We start from the raw sequence: 22,230 nt of genomic DNA on the forward strand, positions 1-22,230 counted from the left end.
CAGTTACTTGGACATGGATGGTTATGGCTTGATAGGGTATCTCACCGTAACATGGGTGGTTACAGCTTGGCAGGGTGTTTCACTGTAGCATTGATGGTTACAGCTTGGCGAGCGAGTTTGGTTTTGCGCCGCTTTTAGCAATATTCCAGCAACATTACGGCGGGGGACACCATAAATGGGCTTCACACATTGTACCCATGTGGGAACCGAACCCGGGTCTTCGGCGTGACGAGCCAACACTTTACCCACTTCGCTACCCCACCGCCCCAGTTACAGCTTGGCAGGGTGTTTCACTGTAACATTGATGGTTACAGCTTGGCAGGGTGTTTCACTGTAACATGGGTGGTTACATGTTGGCAGGGTGTTTCACTGTAACATTGATGGTTACAGCTTGACAGGGTATGTCACTGTAACATTGATGGTTACAGCTTGACAGGGTATGTCACTGTAACATTGATGGTTACAGCTTGGCAGGGTGTTTCACTGTAACATTGATGGTTACAGCTTGGCAGGGTGTTTCACCGTAACATGGGTGGTTACATCTTGACAGGGTGTTTCACTGTAACATTGATGGCTACAGCTTGACAGGATGTTTCACTGTAACATGGGTGGTTACAGTTTGACAGGGTGTTTCACTGTAGCATTGATGTTACAGCTTCACAGGGTGTTTCACTGTAACATGGATGGTTACAGCTTGACAGGGTGTTTCACTGTAACATTGATGGTTACAGCTTGACAGGGTGTTTCACTGTAACATTGATGGTTACAGCTTGACATGGTGTTTGTTTTACTGTAGCACTTGACAGGGTGTTTCACTGTAACATTGATGGTTACAGCTTGACAGGGTGTTTCACTGTAACATTTATGGTTACAGCTTGACAGGGTGTTTCACTTTAACATTGATGGTTACAGCTTGACAGGGTGTTTCACTGTAACATTGATGGTTACAGCTTGACAGGGTGTTTCACTTTAACATTTATGGTTACAGCTTGACAGGGTGTTTCACTTTAACATTTATGGTTACAGCTTGACAGGGTGTTTCACTGTAACATTGATGGTTACAGCTTGACAGGGTGTTTCACTGCAACATTGATGGTTACAGCTTGACAGGGTATTTCACTGTAACATTGATGGTTACAGCTTGACAGGGTGTTTCACTGTAACATTGATATAGCTTGACAGGGTATTTCACTGTAACATTGATGGGTACAGCTTGACAGGGTATTACAGCTTGGCAGGGTTTAACAGCATGTTTACCACAACTCTTGTTGTGCAGAGAATCATCAATCAAAGAACGCCTCCCCTATACCTTAATCAGTTGCCTCCCAACATTCAGAGTGATGCAACTAGTTTTAATACAAGTGCTGTTCTGTTATCATCTTAATGATGTGTGAACCCAGTAGCCTTCAAATATATGCTTTCTTAAAGGATTTCTTTGTATTATCAAGCTGCAGACTTCTAGCTTGTGACCCATACTGGTGTTTCCGTAAATAGTTGATGTAATGTCTGTCTGACCACAAGACGTGACTATCGTCACTTTCGTAGGATGCAGTAAAATCATCATGTAATTGAATGAAGAGTCCTTCACTAAGGCTTGTAAATGTGAATGATTGTTTCTCAGCATCGTGTGTGTCATTTTCAACATGCTGTGTGAGTTAATTTTTTCAAGGCAATCAATAATTTTAGTTGTCTGGTTCAGAATTTATTGCCAGAGTCACATTTCCATTATATGAACACTTTCTAACGACTGGGAAATAAAGCCTGGTATTCTTTTTGGAGAAAGAACATTCTGATGGGTATGGGTTTTTTCATTATTTTCATGGTGGAATGTCTGCACATGACAGTATTTATAAATATTTTGGAAATCACTGTTCACCTTTTGTGTAAGTGATTCTCAAATGGGACTGTTTATTGTATATTCAGAATGTGGCAGAATGTGGCCCTTATATTCAGAATGTGGCCCTTAACTCAACAACTGTTTATTTCTATAATAACCAGAGGAATGTACTCAAACACACTCAACTTATAGTTCCCATTAAGTGTTATCTTCAATGTTGTCTCTAACAGTAGGATCTTCCTTCTATCACACGAACCCTGTACTGCAGATACATGGACAAGAAGGAAGTCAAGGTACCAGAGGTTGTCTCCCTTTATTTGTCTTTACAGAGATCGTTAGTATCATGGATTTATCTGATCGTACGTATTTCAATGACATGAAAATTGTTTCGTGATCTTGTTATATGTTTTCAATAATGCTAAGTTGACACGATCAAGGTGTTTTGTCCACCTGACACCTGTACATGGACAAAAGTACCCATGATCCGGGATGTATGTGTCCAGAATGGAAATGCAGCAGAAACATTCATGAACAGCTGTTAAAGTTGGCTAATGCCTGTACATGGACAGAAGTACCCATGATCCGGGATGTATGTGTCCAGAATGGAACAGAAGTACCCATGATCCGGGATGTATGTGTCCAGAATGGAACAGAAGTACCCATGATCCGGGATGTATGTGTCCAGAATGGAACAGAAGTACCCATGATCCGGGATGTATGTGTCCAGAATGGAACAGAAGTACCCATGATCCGGGATGTATGTGTTCAGAATGGAAATGCAGCAGAAACATTCATGAACAGCTGTTAAAGCTGACTGACGCTTGTACATGGACAGAAGTACCCATGATCCGGGATGTATGATTCCGGAATATAAATGCTTTCTATGGGTGGACAGGTCAGAATATATCCATAGAACCTATTGTTTGGCTTTCTTTGAATGTACAGGTCAGAACATATCCATAGAACCTATTGTTTGGCTTTCTTTGAATGTACAGGTCAGAACATATCCATAGAACCTATTGTTTGGCTTTCTTTGAATGTACAGGTCAGAATATATCCATAGAACCCATTTCTTTGGGTGTACAGGTCAGGCTTGAACCTATTGTTTGGCTTTCTTTGGGTGTACAGGTCAGAACATATCCATAGAACCCATTGTTTGGCTTTCTATGGATGGACAGGTCAGAACATATCCATAGAACCTATTGTCTGACTTTCTTTGGGTGTACAGGTCAGAACATATCCATAGAACCTATTGTTTGGCTTTCTTTGAATGTACAGGTCAGAACATATCCATAGAACCTATTGTTTGGCTTTCTTTGAATGTACAGGTCAGAACATATCCATAGAACCTATTGTCTGGCTTTCTTTGGGTGTACAGGTCAGAAACCTATATCAGGTCAGAACATATCCATAGAACCCATTGTTTGGCTTTCTTTGGGTGTACAGGTCAGAACATATCCATAGAACCTATTGTCTGGCTTTCTTTGGGTGTACAGGTCAGAACATATCCATAGAACCTATTGTTTGGCTTTCTTTCTCAGAATTATCCATAGAACCCATTGTTTGTTTCTTTGAATTGTGTACAGGTCAGAACATATCCATAGAACCCATTGTTTGGCTTTCTTTGGGGTCAGAACACATAGGTTTGAATATATCCATCTTGTGGCTTTCTTTGTGGGAATATCATATCCATAGAACCCATTGTTTGGCTTTCTTTGTGTGGACAGGTGTGAGTGTACAGGTCAGAATATATGCATAGAACCTATTGTTCAGCTTTCTTAGGGTGAACAGGTCAGAACGTATCCATAGAACTTATTGTTTGGCATTCTTTGAATGTACAGGTCAGCTCATATCCATAGAACCTATTGTCTGACTTTCTTTGTGTGGACAGGTCAGAACATATCCATATAACCTATTGTTTGGCTTTCTGTGAGTGGACAGGTCAGAATATATGCATACCCATTGTTTTGCTTTCTTTGAATGTACAGGTCAGAATATATCCATAGAACCTATTGTTCAGCTTTCTTTGGGTGAACAGGTCAGAACATATCCATAGAACCTATTGTTTGGCTTTCTTTGGGTGTACAACACCTAGACCATCATCGAGATTAACGCTGTGACTATCAAAGAAATTTACTCTAAGACAACCCCCCCAGACCAACACCAAGATAATCATTGAGCCCAACAACTCCACTTCCTAAGACAAGTCTTGCAATGTTTTCATGTAAACATCAGTTGAACCTGATAGTTCCTGTCTGCTACGTCATCACCACATTGGCTCTCAGCCCATTTACAAAGCTGTACAGCGTGATACTTTATTCATAAGGACGTGACAAGATGGTGCGTAATGCTGATCAAGACCGTAACCCAGAGACATTATTTGTCAATATTGGCAGCAAGAAGCATAACATCAAATCAAAACGTCTTCAGCGTCTACCATGCAGTTAGGTTTTATTGTTGACAGCCCCAAGGTCCTTCTAGCATTTCTCATTACACAATATGAGCTGACGATCCTATTTCTTTGAGGTGCCTCCTGACGCCATGTCATGGATACAGAATACAGATGTGCCAAAGCAAGATGTTTAAAAAGTATGATATTTAATATTAATTTTTCATGAAAACAGATGGAACCAAGGCATCTTTATTTGGGACAATGGTACAACATATCTGTAGTAAAGTCAAGGTTACCTCAAGTTCGACATAAGCATGCTATCAATATAGTTAGAATGGCATCACTGTACAGCTCACAATATTTTGTGTTTCATAATGATGGCAGAGTAGGTAGACTCAGGCCAATGCATCAATGTGAAGTCTCTTGGTAGATGTTCATGCCGACTCACAGTGTCATGCTGTTTTGGGTGTATGTGGGCCCTTGTTAAATCAATGCTTCATTGCATTTGGGGTATCTCGATAATGCCCATGTTCACAAAATACTTCATATTGACAGTGGACAGTGGACAGTGGTATCTTCTATTGAAGCACATGTTAAAGTAGTGCTTTTATCGACAGTGGAGTATCTTCTATTGAAGCCCATTTAAAATTAGTGCTTCATTTCAACAGTGGAGTATCTTCTATTGAATCACATGTTAAAGTAGTGCTTTTATCGACAGTGGAGTATCTTCTATTGAAGCCCATTTAAAATTAGTGCTTCATTTCAACAGTGGAATATCTTCTATTGAAGCACATGTTAAAGTAGTGCTTTTATCGACAGTGGAGTATCTTCTATTGAAGCCCATTTAAAATTAGTGCTTCATTTCAACAGTGGAGTATCTTCTATTGAATCACATGTTAAAGTAGTGCTTTTATCGACAGTGGAGTATCTTCTATTGAAGCCCATTTTAAATTAGTGCTTCATTTCAACGGTGGAGTTTCTTCTGTTGAAGCACATGTTAAAGTGCACATGTTAATGTAGTACATTTATCAACAGAGGAGTAATCTTGTCCAACCTTTACAGCAGCAACAAATGATAGTATCACCCTAATAGATACTTACTGTTGAAGGTGTAGCCCAGCTTCTGTAGTTTCTCGACACAGTCTCGCCGCATGACTCGATCACAGAGGTCTCCAAGGACATCACCCATCTGGCAGAATGACGGGGAGTTAAGGTACATGCTGGTTACCCGGTTGTAAGTCAACACGATCTCCTCCTGGTTGTACCTGTGAGGGTCCTGAAACAAACACCCAGCCTTGTGAAATCTCTTCAATATTTCAAGCAGTTTCAGTTAGGTTTTGAGGATGGGTTTCACATACAAATGACAAGAGGTTTGGCATGCAAGTAACAAGTGGTTTGGCATACAAAAATACAAGTGGTTTAAAATACAAGTAACACATGATTTGACATACAAAAAAACAAGTGGTTTGACATACAAGTAGCAAGTGGTTTGACATGCAAGTAACAAGTTGTTTGACATGCAAGTAACAAGTGGTTTGACATACAAGTAACAAGTGATTTGACATACAAATAGACTTTCCAAGTAACAAGAGGAGTGATCTACCAGCTACAATTTTAAGGAACGTGAGATGGGTTGACATTTACTATGCTGTGAAAGTGCTTTCTGGGTGATGTTTGAAAAATGTGGAGAAAAAGTTAACCAGTATATTTTTATCCACGTCCTGAAAAATATGTTTGATTTTTTCATGCTCAGAGCTGGATATCATATATCAGATTCAAAGAGGAAATGCATCTTATGTCCCCTGTGTAGGGAACCACAGAGGCAGATGCCAATGAGGTGGAAAAAGTACAATTGAAAAACACCCAAGGGTATCTTATTAATGTCTGCAAGATAAATTATTATCTCTAGTCAAAGACTAAGGTCTCCCATCATGACTTGTGAAATTCCTCACCACAGTATTGCAATATCTCTCTCCATCTTCAATTGTTTGATGATACTTTCAGATCCGATATGATCCGATATATATGATTAAATTACACACAGGGAAGTGGAGTCAGATTATCTTCCCCACTTTAGTGTTAACCTTTGTTCACCCAATACCCAGCCGAACTGGTTAGTCGTAACCAAATTAGAGTACTGTTTTACGCCGCTTTTAGCAATATTCCGGCAGTATCATGGCATGGGACCAGAATTGGGCTTCACATTGTACCCATGTAGGGGATGGAACCTGGGTCTTTGGCATGTTGAGTGAATGCTTTAACTTGGCTTTAACTAAGCTACTGTTATTACCGTTGAGAGTGTTAATTTAACAATTTTTTTGTGTCATAAGCCAGTGGTAGCAGACCAGTAGATTTACCATGCCCATTGTCTGTATGTCTCCTTGGTCTGTAACCCATGACGATCTGAGTTAAAATTGGGCCTCAGTTACCCATGCTGGGTTCGAATCCCCACATGGGTACAATGTGTGAAGCCCATTTCTGGTGTCCCCGCCGTGATATTGCTGGAATATTGCTAAAAGCGGCGTAAAACCAAACTCAGTCACTCAGTCAGTCAGTTACCCATGCTTGTCTTAAGAGGCAACTATATAAACGAGGTTGGGTGGTCAGACTCGCTGACAACACTAGCGTCAACATGTCATCGTATCTCAATTGCATGCAATAATATTCATGATGTTGATCACTTGATTGTCTACTCCAGATTCAAATATTTACAGACCGACACCATATAGCTGGAATATTGCTGTGTACGGCATTAAACATCAAACCAACCAACAATCCTTGGTCTGGAAAATAGAATGGAAGATTGTTGGTTTCAAAACTACTGAGTCATACCAAAAGGTTTTAAAAGATGGCACTTTCAGCTTTTTTTCAGGGGATAAAGCAATGGCTGCTTGCATAGGAGTCAGTATATGTGTCTGAATGGGTCGTCCATGTTACAGTGCTGCATGGGTTGTCCGTGTTTAAGTGCTGCATGGGTTGCCATTTTAAAGTGCTGCATGGGTTGTCCATGTTACAGTGCTGCATGGGTTGTCCATGTTACAGTGCTGCATGGGTTGTCCATGTTACAGTGCTGCATGGGTTGTCCATGTTACAGTGCTGCATGGATTGTCCATGTTACAGTGCTGCATGGGTTGTCCATGTTACAGTGCTGCATGGGTTGTCCATGTTAAAGTGCTGCATGGGTTGTCCATGTTAAAGTGCTGCATGGGTCGTCCATGTTACAGTGCTGCATGGGTTGTCCATGTTACAGTGCTGCATGGATTGTCCATGTTACAGTGCTGCATGGGTTGTCCATGTTACAGTGCTGCATGGGTTGTCCATGTTAAAGTGCTGCATGGGTTGTCCATGTTACAGTGCTGCATGGGTTGTCCATGTTACAGTGCTGCATGGGTTGTCCATGTTAAAGTGCTGCATGGGTTGTCCATGTTACAGTGCTGCATGGGTTGTCCATGTTACAGTGCTGCATGGGTTGTCCATGTTACAGTGCTGCATGGGTTGTCCATGTTAAAGTGCTGCATGGATTGTCCATGTTAAAGTGCTGCATGGGTTGTCCATGTTACAGGGTGCCATGGGGTTGTCCATGTTACAGTGCTGCATGGGTTGTCCATGTTAAAGTGCTGCATGGGTTGTCCATGTTACAGTGCTGCATGGGTTGTCCATGTTAAAGTGCTGCATGGGTTGTCCATGTTAAAGTGCTGCATGGGTTGTCCATGTTAAAGTGCTGCATGGGTTGTCCATGTTAAAGTGCTGCATGGGTTGTCCATGTTAAAGTGCTGCATGGGTTGTCCATGTTAAAGTGCTGCATGGGTTGTCCATGTTACAGTGCTGCATGGGTTGTCCATGTTAAAGTGCTGCATGGGTTGTCCATGTTAAAGTTGTCCATGTTACAGTGCTGCATGGGTTGTCCATGTTAAAGTGCTGCATGGGTTGTCCATGTTACAGTGCTGCATGGGTTGTCCATGTTACAGTGCTGCATGGGTTGTCCATGTTACAGTGCTGTCCATGGTTGTCCAATGTTACAGTGCTGCATGGGTTGTCCATGTTAAAGTGCTGCATGGGTTGTCCATGTTAAAGTGCTGCATGGGTTGTCCATGTTACAGTGCTGCATGGGTTGTCCATGTTACAGTGCTGCATGGGTTGTCCATGTTACAGTGCTGCATGGGTTGTCCATGTTAAAGTGCTGCATGTGTTGTCCATGTTAAAGTGCTGCATGGGTTGTCCATGTTAAAGTGCTGCATGGGTTGTCCATGTTAAAGTGCTGCATGGGTTGTCCATGTTACAGTGCTGCATGGGTTGTCAGTGGTCTGGAATTATCTCACCCGACACATATCACTATATAAGTGCAGTTATCTTGAACGTGACACTATACTCTGTTTCACGTCATCTCATTGTCTGAACAAGAAACCATGGCGCCAGACAAGATCTATCCTTCCAGTATCGTACCAAATATTGTAAGTGAAGGTGAGGTGCAGAGTTATAAGGCTCTTTATCATGTCATTTAGCCGCTTATACTGTCATTGGTGTGGAATATGCTGTATCAAAATACAGACTAATGAAGAATTATGTATCATGATACCCTAGTAATTGCCGGGCAGGATGGGATGATAGCTCAATAGGGTGATAATAGTCACACTGTATGTGTTAGAGTTAGTCTGCTGTGGGAGTGAGGGCCAGTCATTGTGGCTGGCCCAGTTGAGTAAGTACTGCAAGCTTTGATCAGGGGCCACTTGCACTTTGGACTGGGGAAGAGACGGACATAGAGGTGTCCTAGTCCATCTTGGTTTCAGTAATGTTTTATAATTTGTTTGATTTAATTTGACTTCTGATATTATCTGATATTGAAGGTTTTTCTGAGTGAAATAAGCAGGATTACTGACTGACTGACTGAAATTGGCTTTACGCCGCTTTTAGCAATATTCCAGCAACATCACGGCGAGGGACACCAGAAATGGGCTTCACACGTTGTACCCATGTGGGGATTCGAACCCGGGTCTTCGGCGTGACGAGCCAACGCTTTAACCACTAGACTACCCCACCGCCCCTCATGGGAATTACAATATCATCAGATAATCAAGACTGACAAGAGCCAGAGAGAGAGATAATGAATATTAATGCTTGCAAACTTTTTCTTTGGCTCTTTTGAAGGTTGGTAATGACAGCACAGATTTTATAACTATTATAGAAAGTGAAAACATATGAGCACTATATGAACTAATCATTCAGAAACACTAGAAGTGAGATAATCATATTTGCTCTCTTCATCTGCTTGTAATATTCCCCTAGTGAACAGCATGATTAAAAGTATCAAGTTCCATGAGTTTCCAGAAATGTCATCCTCTCGTTTAAGATATTGAGAGTTGGACTTCAATAATTTCAATCATGATGTGAGTTTATTTGTACAAGTACAATGTTAAATGTCGCTGCAGCCTTTGGATTGTCTGAAGCCAAGTCTAAGGTGGAGAGATGGAAGGTACTAAAAATATGTTTAGCATTCTAGTGGGGGCAATGCATTATTCTCTTTAGGTTGACCTCAAGTTTCTTTGAAGATTCATTTAGCCAGAGTCATAAACAGTTGACATCATGTATCTTTGTTTGTTGTTTACCAAGACTCTCAGCAATGTTCCGACTACATGGAAGGGGTCTGTAAATCTGCTCGACCTGTCAGTGCAGTGGTTATCATCATGAACATCGATCAATGCAATTAGGATGGGATGACATGTGCCAGCCAAATCACTAATCTCGTTAAGTGCCACTTTTAGAATACACTTGGTTTGCTGAAGACCTATTCTAACCAAGATCTTCATGGGTAATAAGTGACCTCATGGAGGTGATGGGATGGACACCATAGTAGTAACAGGTTAAATAGTGAGTGCCTTGGCAGTAATAGGTTAAATAGTGAACACTATGGCAGTAATAGGTTAAATAGTGAGCTTTGACAGTAATAGGTTAAATAGTGAACACCATGGCAGTAATAGGTTAAATAGTGAGTGCCTTGGCAGTAATAGGTTAAATAGTGAGCGCCTTGGCAGTAATAGGTTAAATAGTGAACACTATGGCAGTAATAGGTTAAATAGTGAGTAGCCTTAGGCAGTAATAGGTTAAATAGTGAAGCCTTGGCAGTAATAGGTTAAATAGTGAGCGCCTTAGCAGTAATAGGTTAAATAGTGAGTGCCTTGGCAGTAATAGGTTAAATAGTGAGCGCCTTGGCAGTAATAGGTTAAATAGTGAGCGCCTTGGCAGTAATAGGTTAAATAGTGGCAGTAATAGGTTAAATAGTGGCCTTGGCAGTAATAGGTTAAATAGTGAGCCCTTGGCAGTAATAGGTTAAATAGTGAACACCATGGCAGTAATAGGTTAAATAGTGAACACCTTGGCAGTAATAGGTTAAATAGTGAGCCTTAGTAATAGGTTAAATAGTGAACCTTGGCAGCAACAATAGGTTAAATAGTGAGTGCCTTGGCAGTAATAGGTTAAATAGTGAGCGCCTTGGCAGTAATAGGTTAAATAGTGAACACTATGGCAGTAATAGGTTAAATAGTGAGCACCATGGCAGTAATAGGTTAAATAGTGAACACCATGGCAGTAATAGGTTAAATAGTGAGCGCCTTGGCAGTAATAGGTTAAATAGTGAACACCATGGCAGTAATAGGTTAAATAGTGAGTGCCTTGGCAGTAATAGGTTAAATAGTGAACACCATGGCAGTAATAGGTTAAATAGTGAATGCCTTGGCAGTAATAGGTTAAATAGTGAGCCTTGGCAGTAATAGGTTAAATAGTGAACACCTTGGCAGTAATAGGTTAAATAGTGAATGCCTTGGCAGTAATAGGTTAAATAGTGAATGCCTTGGCAGTAATAGGTTAAGGAGGAGACCAAGATAGTAATAGGTTAAATAGTGAACACCATGACAGTAATAGGTTAAATAGTGAACACCACGGCAGTAATAGGTTAAGGAAGACACCAAGATAGTAGTAGGTTAAATAGTGAACACCACGGCAGTAATAGGTTAAGGAGGACACCAAGATAGTTATAGGTTAAATAGTGAACCCTACGCAGTAATAGGTTAAGGAAGACACCAAGATAGTAATAGGTTAAATAGTGAACACCACGGCAGTAATAGGTTAAGGAGGACACCAAGATAGTAATAGGTTAAATAGTGAACACCATGGCAGTAATAGGTTAAGGAAGACACCAAGATAGTAATAGGTTAAATAGTGAACACCACGGCAGTAATAGGTTAAGGAAGACAATGCCTTAGTAATAGGTTAAATAGTGAACACCACGGCAGTAATAGGTTAAGGAAGACACCAAGATAGTAATAGGTTAAATAGTGAACACCATGGCAGTAATAAGTTATGGAGAACACCAAGATAGTAATAGGTTAAATAGTGAACACCACGGCAGTAATAGGTTAAGGAAGACACCAAGATAGTAATAGGTTAAATAGTGAACACCACGGCAGTAATAGGTTAAGGAAGACACCAAGATAGTTATAGGTTAAATAGTGAACACCACAGCAGTAATAGGTTAAGGAAGACACCAAGATAGTAATAGGTTAAATAGTGAACACCATAGGCAGTAATAGGTTAAGGAGGACACCAAGATAGTTATAGGTTAAATAGTGAATACCACGGCAGTAATAGGTTAAGGAAGACACCAAGATAGTAATAGGTTAAATAGTGAACACCACGGCAGTAATAGGTTAAGGAGGACACCAAGATAGTAATAGGTTAAATAGTGAACACCATAGCAGTAATAGGTTAAGGAGAACACCAAGATAGTAATAGGTTAAATAGTGAACACCATGGCAGTAATAGGTTAAGGAAGACACCAAGATAGTAATAGGTTAAATAGTGAACACCACGGCAGTAATAGGTTAAGGAGGACACCAAGATAATAACAGGTTAAATAGTGAACACCATAGCAGTAATAGGTTAAGGAAGACACCAAGATAGTAATAGGTTAAGTGACAGAATTATAAAAGTGAATAGTTTGTGCAAATATTACATTTCAAATTCCCCTCAGCCATAGTATCTGTGTTAATCTCGAGGTATGTGCCAAATGAACTACACTGATGTGTAAAAAATATATTGTTTGTAATAAATTATCAAATATAATTGTACGACATGTGAGTGAGTATGTTTAGTTGTACACCGCTTTTAGCAATATTCCAGCAATATCACAGCAGGGGACACCACAAATGGGTTTCACACATTGTACTCATGTGGGGAATAAAACCCAGGTCTTTGGCGTGATGAGCAAATGCTTTAACCATGAGGCTACCCCACTGCCCCTGTACGACATGTGACCTAAATGACAAATAACTATTGGTCCAGGGCTTTTGACTGTGCTCTAATGAGCTGGTATATCCTTGATAGTGAAACTACGTTTATACCTTTACTTTAAATGTTAACACTGTTCATCAGCTCCAGGCCACTATTAATAAACACATGAAGAGATTGAAAAATGGGAAAGTTCTCGGTCCATATATTTGGAAGAATGTGAAACATGTTGTGAGCAGCAGGTGAAACTTTGTGTCATGACCAACTTGAGTCTCTGGCAGCTTAAGTGAAAGGATAACTAAAAGACCATAATAACATCAGGCTGCTTACATCAGAAGGCTCTTCATACACCCAATACCAGAGATGTGTAATTGCCATGTCATCCAGGCCACATGTTGAAGTCTGTGAAGCACATCACACACAAATTGTAAGTTTAAAGCTGTAATTTGTTGTGCAGAGTTCCTTATTCCTGCCAGGAACATATAGTCACTGTGAGGTTCACATCGCTGTTTCAAGGTTTTTCCCCCATCTTCCTGGTTTCACCCAGGTGGTAACCATCGGAGACAAGCATCACTTTATGTTTTCATCAAGCTGACATGATTTGATTTAACTGAAAAACTCTTCAAAGCGGTGTCAAACCCATCTCACTCACTCACTCAGTTGTTTCCAGGACTACAGACTCCAGTTGTTGCAACATAACCTGAACATGCTCTTATTAAAACATTATTGGCATGATACACTTGTTAATGGCAGGCTTAAGACATTTCCCTCAAGGGTATTCTTGTTGGAGCTATGTAGATTGGTTGTCAGCTTAAGACCTTTCCCTCAAGGGGATTCTTGTTATAGCGATGTGGATTGGTTGTCAGCTTAAGAACTTTCCCTCAAGGGGATTCTTGTTGGAGCTATGTGGATTGGTTGTCAGCTTAAGACCTTGCCCTCAAGGGGATTCTTGTTGGAGCTATGTGGATTGGTTGTCAGCTTAAGACCTTGCCCTCGAGGGGATTCTTGTTACAGCTGTGTGGATTGGTTGTCAGCTTAAGACCTCTCCCTGAAGGGGATTCTTGTTACAGCAATGTGGATTGGTTGTCAGCTTAAGACCTTTAATGCAAGGGGATACTTGTTACAGCTATGTGGATTGGTTGTCAGCTAAGACTTTTCCCTCAAGGGGATTCTTGTTACAGCAATGTGGATTGGTTGTCAGCTTAAGACCTTTTCCTCAAGGGCATTCTTGTTACAGCAATGTGGATTGGTTGTCAGCTTAAGACCTTTCCCTCAAGGGCATTCTTGTTACAGCTATGTGGATTGGTTGTCAGCTTAAGACCTTTCCCTCAAGGGCATTCTTGTTACAGCAATGTGGATTGGTTGTCAGCTTAAGACCTTTACTTCAAGGGGATACTTGTTTCAGCTATGTGGATTGGTTGTCAGCTTAAGACCTTTCCCTCAAGGGGATTCTTGTTACAGAAATGTGGATTGGTTGTCAGCTTAAGACCTTTCCCTCAAGGGGATACTTGTTACAGCAGTGTGGATTGGTTGTCAGCTTAATACCTTTCCCTCAAGGGCATTCTTGTTACAGCTATGCGGATTGGTTGTCAGGCCCATACACTGATGTTGGAGAAATAAGTGATCTCATCTGGGGTTAAAGGTGTTGTGGAATAATAATAATAATAATAATGTCCACAGATTAAAGATAGTATGCAGCAGAGAGGGTTCGAGGCTCATCATCAGCTCAGGGCCCTCGCCCCCTCTACACGCAGCCCAGAGAGTGAATGGGACTTCTCCCAGGAAACGCTGCCAAGTCGCACCCACCAACAACTTTCCGGAGAATATGGAGGCTCCCCAACACTGCAGCCTTCTGCATTACCCAGAGTGTCAGAAGGGCTGTGCTCCCAGTGGAGAACCCCGGGCACTCTCCTGATCTGCGCCAAGAGATCAGGAGGTACCAAACCAAGGGCACGAGAACAATGGGGAGCCTGACGACAGTGTTCTTGGGATGCAAGCAAGACATTTCAAAGGCGAGGTCCGCATATTTATCATGCTTTTCCTGAATCTTGCCAATCACGTTGCTGTCAAGGGATAGAAAATTAAATGTAATAAATAAATTCATTGGCTTTATCAAAAAGGACAAGATCAGGTTTGTTGGCTGAAATTCTTCTAAGGCTGTATATAGGCCTATTCCACAGAAGTTTGAAAGCATCATTTTCCATGACGCCCTGGCCATGTTCAGGGTCATACCATGGATGTACCTCAGAGTCAAAGCCAGAGGCATGGCGAAGACGATAGTAAAAGCAGCGAGCCATGCCATCATGTCGTTTAAGATATGCTGTTTGTGCCAAGGAAGGGCATCTACTGACAAGGTGTTGGACAGTCTCTGTGAATTCATTGCAAAGTCAACATTTCATGTTAATATTCTCTTTAAGAATCACATTTCGGCGATTGCGAGTGGGAAGTGCTGACTATGAGGGTGTATACTCACCCTGAACATGGCAGTTTACATTGGCTACATAGAGGTAGCGATGACCAAATATGTAAGAAAGTAAGATTCTTTATGGATAACAACTTCTTTTATTATATATGATGCGACGTTTCGGTATGGAATCTTCTACCGTTGTCAAGCAATAGTGAAGTACTACAGGTACTACAGCACAGAACAGACTTAAATACATGTTCTGTGCTGTAGTACTTCACTCTTGCTTGACAACGGTATAAGAATCCATACCGAAACGTCGCATCATATATAATAAAAGAAGTTGTTATCCATAAAGAATTTTACTTTCTTATTAGTCACCAACTTCTAAATGCCAATCAAACAGATCGAACCAAATATGGTTATTTAAGAAGTATGTTTCTTGAGAAAGATTATTTACTCGAAGGAATATATTTTGTACTTTATTCATTCCTAAGTACTATGGGTATTGTGATTGAATCCTTTACAATGCTGAGTTGCTGGCAAGTAAATCGATAATATTACTGAATTTTTATTTATATAATGAACGAAGATGCAGCTTTACTGATCTAAGAGTGAATGTTTGTGTTCATCTGATAGAGCAAAAAGGAAATTGTGCTTATGAGAATGTATAGAATTTCACAAGTATTTCCCCTGTGGGTAATTGGTGTACAGAATTAGAACACATCAATGTGGATCATGTATCCCTTATGTCTATTGTAGAACAAGAACAGGCAGTGCAATATTTGAGAAAATACAGTATAACAGTACAGTATTTGAGACAGTACAGAACAGTATTTGAGACAGTACAGTACTGTACAACAGACTGTACGATATAACTACTGTTCAACAGACAGTACGATATAACAGTACTGTACAGCAGACAGTACAATATAACAGTACTGTACAACAGACAGTGTGATATAACAGTACTGTACAACAGACAGTGCAATGTAACAGTACTGTACAACAGACGGTGTGATATAACAGTACTGTACAACAGACAGTACAATATAACAATACTGTACAACACAGTATTATATAACTGCTGTACAACAGACAGTGTGATATAACAGTACTGTATAACAGATTGCTATAACAGTACTGTAAAACAGACAGTGCAGTATAACAGTACTGTACAACAGACGGTGGTATAACAGTACTGTACAGCAGACAGTGCGATATAACAGTTCTGTACAACAGTACAATATAATTACTGTACAGCAGGCAGTGCAATATAACAGTACTGTACAGCAGACAGTGTGATATAACAGTTCTTTACAACAGACAGTACAATATAACTACTGTACAGCAAACAGTGCGATATAACAGTACTGTACAGCAGACAGTGCAATATAACAGTACTGTACAACAGACAGTACAATATAACAGTACTGTACAACAGACAGTGCAATATAACAATACTGTACAACACAGTATTATATAACTGCTGTACAACAGACAGTGTGATATAACAGTACTGTATAACAGATTGATATAACAGTACTGTAAAACAGACAGTGCAATATAACAGTACTGTACAACAGACTGTGGTATAACAGTACTGTACAGCAGACAGTGCGATATAACAGTTCTGTACAACACAGTACAATATAACTACTGTACAGCAGGCAGTGCACTATAACAGTACTGACAGTGCACATGTGATAACAGTTCTTTACAACAGACAACAATTCTGTACAACACAGTACAATATAACTACTGTACAGCAGGCAGTGCAATATAACAGTACTGTACAGCAGACAGTGTGATATAACAGTTCTTTACAACAGACAGTACAATATAACTACTGTACAGCAAACAGTGCGATATAACAGTACTGTACAGCAGACAGTGCAATATAACAGTACTGTACAACAGACAGTACAATATAACAGTACTGTACAACAGACAGTACGATATGACAGTACTGTACAACAGACAGTGCAATATGCGAGATCACAATATTACCGTGTTACAGACAGTACAGTATGATAGACAGTACAGTACAATATTTCAGACAGTACAATATGCGAGATCACAATATTACCGTGTTACAGACAGTACAGTATGATAGACAGTACAGTACAATATTTCAGACAGTACAGTATGATAGACAGTACAGTACAATATTTCAGACAGTACAGTATGATAGACAAGACAGTAACTATATTTCAGACAGTACAGTATGATAGACAAGACAGTAACTATATTTCAGACAGTACAGTATGATAGACAAGACAGTACAATGTTTCAGACAGTACAGTATGATAGACAAGACAGTCACTATATTTCAGATGAGTTCAGTAACAGCAGTATGAACATTTGATTCCCATGCATGACAACAGGGAAATGTCACAAGGTTTGCAAGCATGTCTTCCGATAAGCATGCTTACCTGTTTTCTCTTACATGTCCACCTACCTTACCAACCGATATTCCCCTCAGACCTGGCATGATGACTGACCACTGAAGTCTTGCTAAATAGCCTGCTTAAGTCTTCAAGTTCCTGACACACAGCAGATCTCACAGCCGTTTTCCCAACACCTCTGCGTTACCCTCTTCCCAGAGAATATTCTGTGTTGTGATACCCAGACCAATCTCTTCAGTGTGATATAGAGGCCTCTGAGGAGCATATACACAGAAGCCCAATGATGTATGTATGTAAGACAGCTTAACCACAGCTTCTCTCTCACACAGACGGACTCCCTGACACAGTCTACAGTGGGAGACACCTCCTCACCACAAATCACTGACTGACAGTGTGAATAAATTGAAATATTTAACTCGGAGATGGCACAGGAGGATGCTTGTACCCCAAGGGAGATGTTCTGTACTGATGATGACAGCGTTGTCATGGATTTTAGGAGCTTTTCCTCTTTTAAGGCAATTTGAAAATGTTGTTTTACTTTGGTCAGACATTAAGATCTAGGTGATGAGGTTCTGTTGGTTAAGGACGGGTTCATGGAGGGTGTTATTGTAGGGTTTGTTCGTCTGTTACTTATTGACATTCTTCTTACTATTATTATCATGTAGATGTGTACGCAAGCTCTCTGGTCTGGCAAGCGTACTGAAGGGAGGGTTAATACATGTCATTACATACTTTTGGCCATCTTCATTACACATTCCCTTGAAGAGGAACAATGTTTTATGGATAAACAACTCCTATATTGCACTAGATGCAGCGTTTTATTGCAGTATACATGTTTAATTTGATGTGACAATTTTTTTCCTTTGAACTGTTTATCATACAACGTAAAAAAACATCGGGGGTTTTCAGTTAAACTAGTGTTATTGCTTTTCGTGGATCATGGAAAACACTATCAGCTGTAACTAATCTTGACGAGTGATGGTTGGGTAGCCAGCTGGGTAACATGTTTGCTCTGACATGCTGAAGACCCAGGTTTGACTCCACTAATACATGTGTGGTTGGGTAGCCAGCTGGGTAACACGTTTGCTCCTCATGCTGAAGACCCAGGTTTGACTCCACTAATACACATGTGTGGTTGGGTAGCCATCTGGGTAACACGTTTTACTTCTCACGCTGAAGACCCAGGTTTGACTCCACTAATACACATGTGTGGTTGGGTAGCCATCTGGGTAACACGTTTTACTCCTCACGCTGAAGACCCAGGTTTGACTCCACTAATACATGTGTGGTTGGGTAGCCAGCTGGGTAACACGTTTGCTCCTCATGCTGAAGATCCAGGTTTGACTCCACTAATACATGTGTGGTTGGGTAGCCATCTGGGTAACACGTTTGTTTCTCATGCTGAAGACCCAGGTTTGACTCCACTAATACACATGTGTGGTTGGGTAGCCATCTGGGTAACACGTTTTACTCCTCACGCTGAAGACCCAGGTTTGACTCCACTAATACACATGTGTGGTTGGGTAGCCAGCTGGGTAACACGTTTGCTCCTCATGCTGAAGATCCAGGTTTGACTCCACTAATACATGTGTGTGGGTAACACGTTTTACTCCTCACGCTGAAGACCCAGGTTTGACTCCACTAATACACATGTGTGGTTGGGTAGCCACTGGGTAACACTTTACTCCTCACGCTGAAGACCCAGGTTTGACTCCACTAATACACATGTGTGGTTGGGTAGCCAGCTGGGTAACACGTTTGCTCCTCATGCTGAAGATCCAGGTTTGACTCCACTAATACACATGTGTGGTTGGGTAGCCAGCTGGGTAACACGTTTGTTCCTCACACTGAAGACCCAGGTTTGACTCCACTAATACACATGTGTGGTTGGGTAGCCAGCTGGGTAACACGTTTGTTCCTCACACTGAAGACCCAGGTTTGACTCCACTAATACACATGTGTGGTTGGGTAGCCATCTGGGTAACACGTTTTACTCCTCACGCTGAAGACCCAGGTTTGAGTCCACTAATACATGTGTGGTTGGGTAGCCATCTGGGTAACACGTTTGCTCCTCATGCTGAAGATCCAGGTTTGACTCCACTAATACACATGTGTGGTTGGGTAGCCAGCTGGGTAACACGTTTGCTCCTCATGCTGAAGATCCAGGTTTGACTCCACTAATACACATGTGTGGTTGGGTAGCCAGCTGGGTAACACGTTTGCTCCTCATGCTGAAGATCCAGGTTTGACTCCACTAATACACATGTGTGGTTGGGTAGCCAGCTGGGTAACACGTTTGCTCCTCATGCTGAAGATCCAGGTTTGACTCCACTAATACACATGTGTGGTTGGGTAGCCAGCTGGGTAACACGTTTGCTCCTCATGCTGAAGACCCAGGTTTGACTCCACTATTAGACGTGTGTGAAGCCCATTTCTGATCTTCACCAGTAGTGATGGAATATATACTGAACATAATTGAAAACGCACCACTTATAAAAGTTCAGATTATTAAAAGCATGTGTAAGGAATTGATATTTGTTCAGTGGATAATAACAGATGGACGACTGACAAAAACAACAACACAGAAAAGACGCTCATTCATTGAAATGTTCCAGAGTCAGAAAGGATCAAACACACGTGGGGTCAAACCGAAAAGTCAATATCGCGTGTGACCACCATTTGCAGTGACACATCTGCAGTTCAACGTCTCCTCATTGAGTCAATAAGCGTCCGAATAGAGTTCTTGAGGATGGCATTCCACTTCTGCAGTAGTGCAGTCTCAAGTTCCCAGATGTTTCGCATCTGTTGTCGACGCAAAAGACTTTGGCCAATTTCGTCCTACAAGTGCTCCATGGGGGATACATCTGGCGACTGTGCTGGCCAATGAATAACCTGGATGTGTTGCTGGGCCAGATACTGCATGGAAAGTCTTGTTGTGTATGCCCGTGCGTTGTCCTGTTGAAAAGTATGGACATCTTGGTGGTGATTGAAGACAGATACGATGTGATTCTGAAGAATCTGCTCACGGTAATAAAGGGCATTAACTCTCCCTGGACAGACATGAAGGCAGTCCTGTGATTGTAATTTATTCCACCCCAGACGATGACACTCCCACCATCCAAAGGTGTGTCTGAACCACACACTCATCAGCATAACGTTCACCACGTCTGCGCGAAACACATAATCGGCCGTCAGCATTACGTAGATGAAGACATGACTCATCAGTGACGACCACACCATGCCATTGTTGTAACCTTTACTGAAAATGCCTGCTAGCCTATTGTATACGCTCATTACGGTGTCTGTCAGTCAGAATTGGTCCAACGTAAGGACGTCGAGCATGGAGCCCTGTAGAATGTAGACGGCGTCGCATGAAGTCAGCGCTGACGGCCCCCACGTCAACCTTGAACTAGTGCATCAGTCCTGGCAGTCGGCAGTGTTCAGTCACTGATATGGACATGGTCAATATGGCGATCCTGATGGAGTGTCGTAACATGTTGTTGCCAAGGTCATTGAAGGTCACGGGTGCTGCCTGTCTACTGATGTTGTCTATGAATCCTAACGATGGTGGAGTGGCCATGTTCAAGTTGTCGAGCAATATCCCTGCGTATGGTGCCAACCTGAATCATGCCTAGTGCATGTTCTCTTTCGTGAGGTGTTAACCTCGGCATCTCTGTCCTCGTTTCACAATCGTTAGTGAAACAATGAGAATCGGTTCTCATACACCTGCTTTTAATGTCACAGTCACTATGATTTTTGAATGAAATTCGCGCTTTTTTCATGGCGTGGCTGCATGTTGATGCATTTTGGAATTAAGAGTCATACTGTGGACAGAAATTTGTTTCTAAAGCATTTTTTCAACTGGACATGCCCTTCAACTTCATGTCAGTTATATTCATTGATCATTGTCATGCTGAAATTCATCTTGATGAAAATATGGACAATATTAGACTGGTGTGTTTTCAATGATGTTCAGTATATATAAGAGATGGAGTATTGCTAAATCGGCATAAAAGTCAACTCACTCACCTAATCGTGAACATTGTCCTGCTAGTTTGTTACAAGAACTCTTATTGGCAAATCCTCTAAGTGTTTTGCCTATTCCAAGCAGCATCATGCTTCATTGGTTTATAATGACATGTGATGTCATCTAATTGTCATCAAATGCCGAAATATTGCTGTGTGCAGTGTTATGCAATGAATATCATTTATGCACTATCTATGTTGTACAATAACTCACATTTATGGAGACTATCTAACAGTTAACACGTCTCATTTACTGTTACAGGCATCCCTCGCCATAACGCGGGTCTTGGGGTCCATGGATGACCCCCCGCGTTATAAGTAACGATTTCATAACGCGGAACAAAGGCCAAGTAAAATCGTATTTTCCATGGACATAACAAAACTGCTATTTCGTGTATTGTGCCCAGTCAAAACTATATCATATTGTTGGAGGTGGAAAAAACAACAATTTTGTAAATAAAAAATAGATGTATGTACATGAAACTTGCAATCAAACACCACAAGACATGATAATTCAATTGTCGTTCCTGTCATGCTACCTGTTATTCAACTAAGCCGGAAATAGCAATCAGCTGGGCACACATCGATGTTTTGGTCCAATGTACCGGTGATTCATTTAAAAACGATCCGTAAATATAACATCCACGAATTTCTATTCCATATTTCAGAATAATTGATATGTCAAGCAGTTATTCTAACAGAGATCTTATATATTGCTATCGCATAAGTATAATGCATGTTTTCTACGAACATATTTAACATAATAATAAGCATTGCTAAGCACTTTGGGTTACCTGGCTGGATACATTTTACGTGGGGAGACAGTTTGACAAGTCACCGCTGACTTCCGCTGCACGTGCCACTTTGATTGTAAAACAAAATGT

The 22,230-nt window shown here is 41.1% G+C and overlaps 2 protein-coding genes across 4 annotated transcripts in view; one reads left to right on the top strand and one right to left on the bottom strand.

The window, feature by feature from the left end:
- Window positions 1-17,539, bottom strand: part of LOC124254303 — a 93,266-nt gene extending 75,727 nt beyond the window's left edge. For both annotated transcript variants that reach the window (XM_046688223.1, XM_046688222.1), the window contains exons 1-2: window positions 17,374-17,539; window positions 5,330-5,504 (exon numbers count right to left, since the gene is read on the bottom strand). In XM_046688223.1, the coding sequence (XP_046544179.1) occupies window positions 5,330-5,504; window positions 17,374-17,406 (208 nt within the window). In that variant the 5' untranslated portion in view covers window positions 17,407-17,539. The remainder of the gene's footprint in view (window positions 1-5,329; window positions 5,505-17,373) is intronic.
- LOC124254301 (RAB11-binding protein RELCH homolog) overlaps window positions 1-22,230 on the top strand; it is a 195,397-nt gene that overhangs the window by 151,615 nt on the left and 21,552 nt on the right. The window lies entirely within an intron of this gene.

The sequence above is a fragment of the Haliotis rubra genome, unplaced genomic scaffold (assembly GCF_003918875.1).
Source record: "Haliotis rubra isolate DU_JTF1 unplaced genomic scaffold, ASM391887v1 Scf57, whole genome shotgun sequence".
Lineage (NCBI taxonomy): Eukaryota > Metazoa > Mollusca > Gastropoda > Lepetellida > Haliotidae > Haliotis > Haliotis rubra.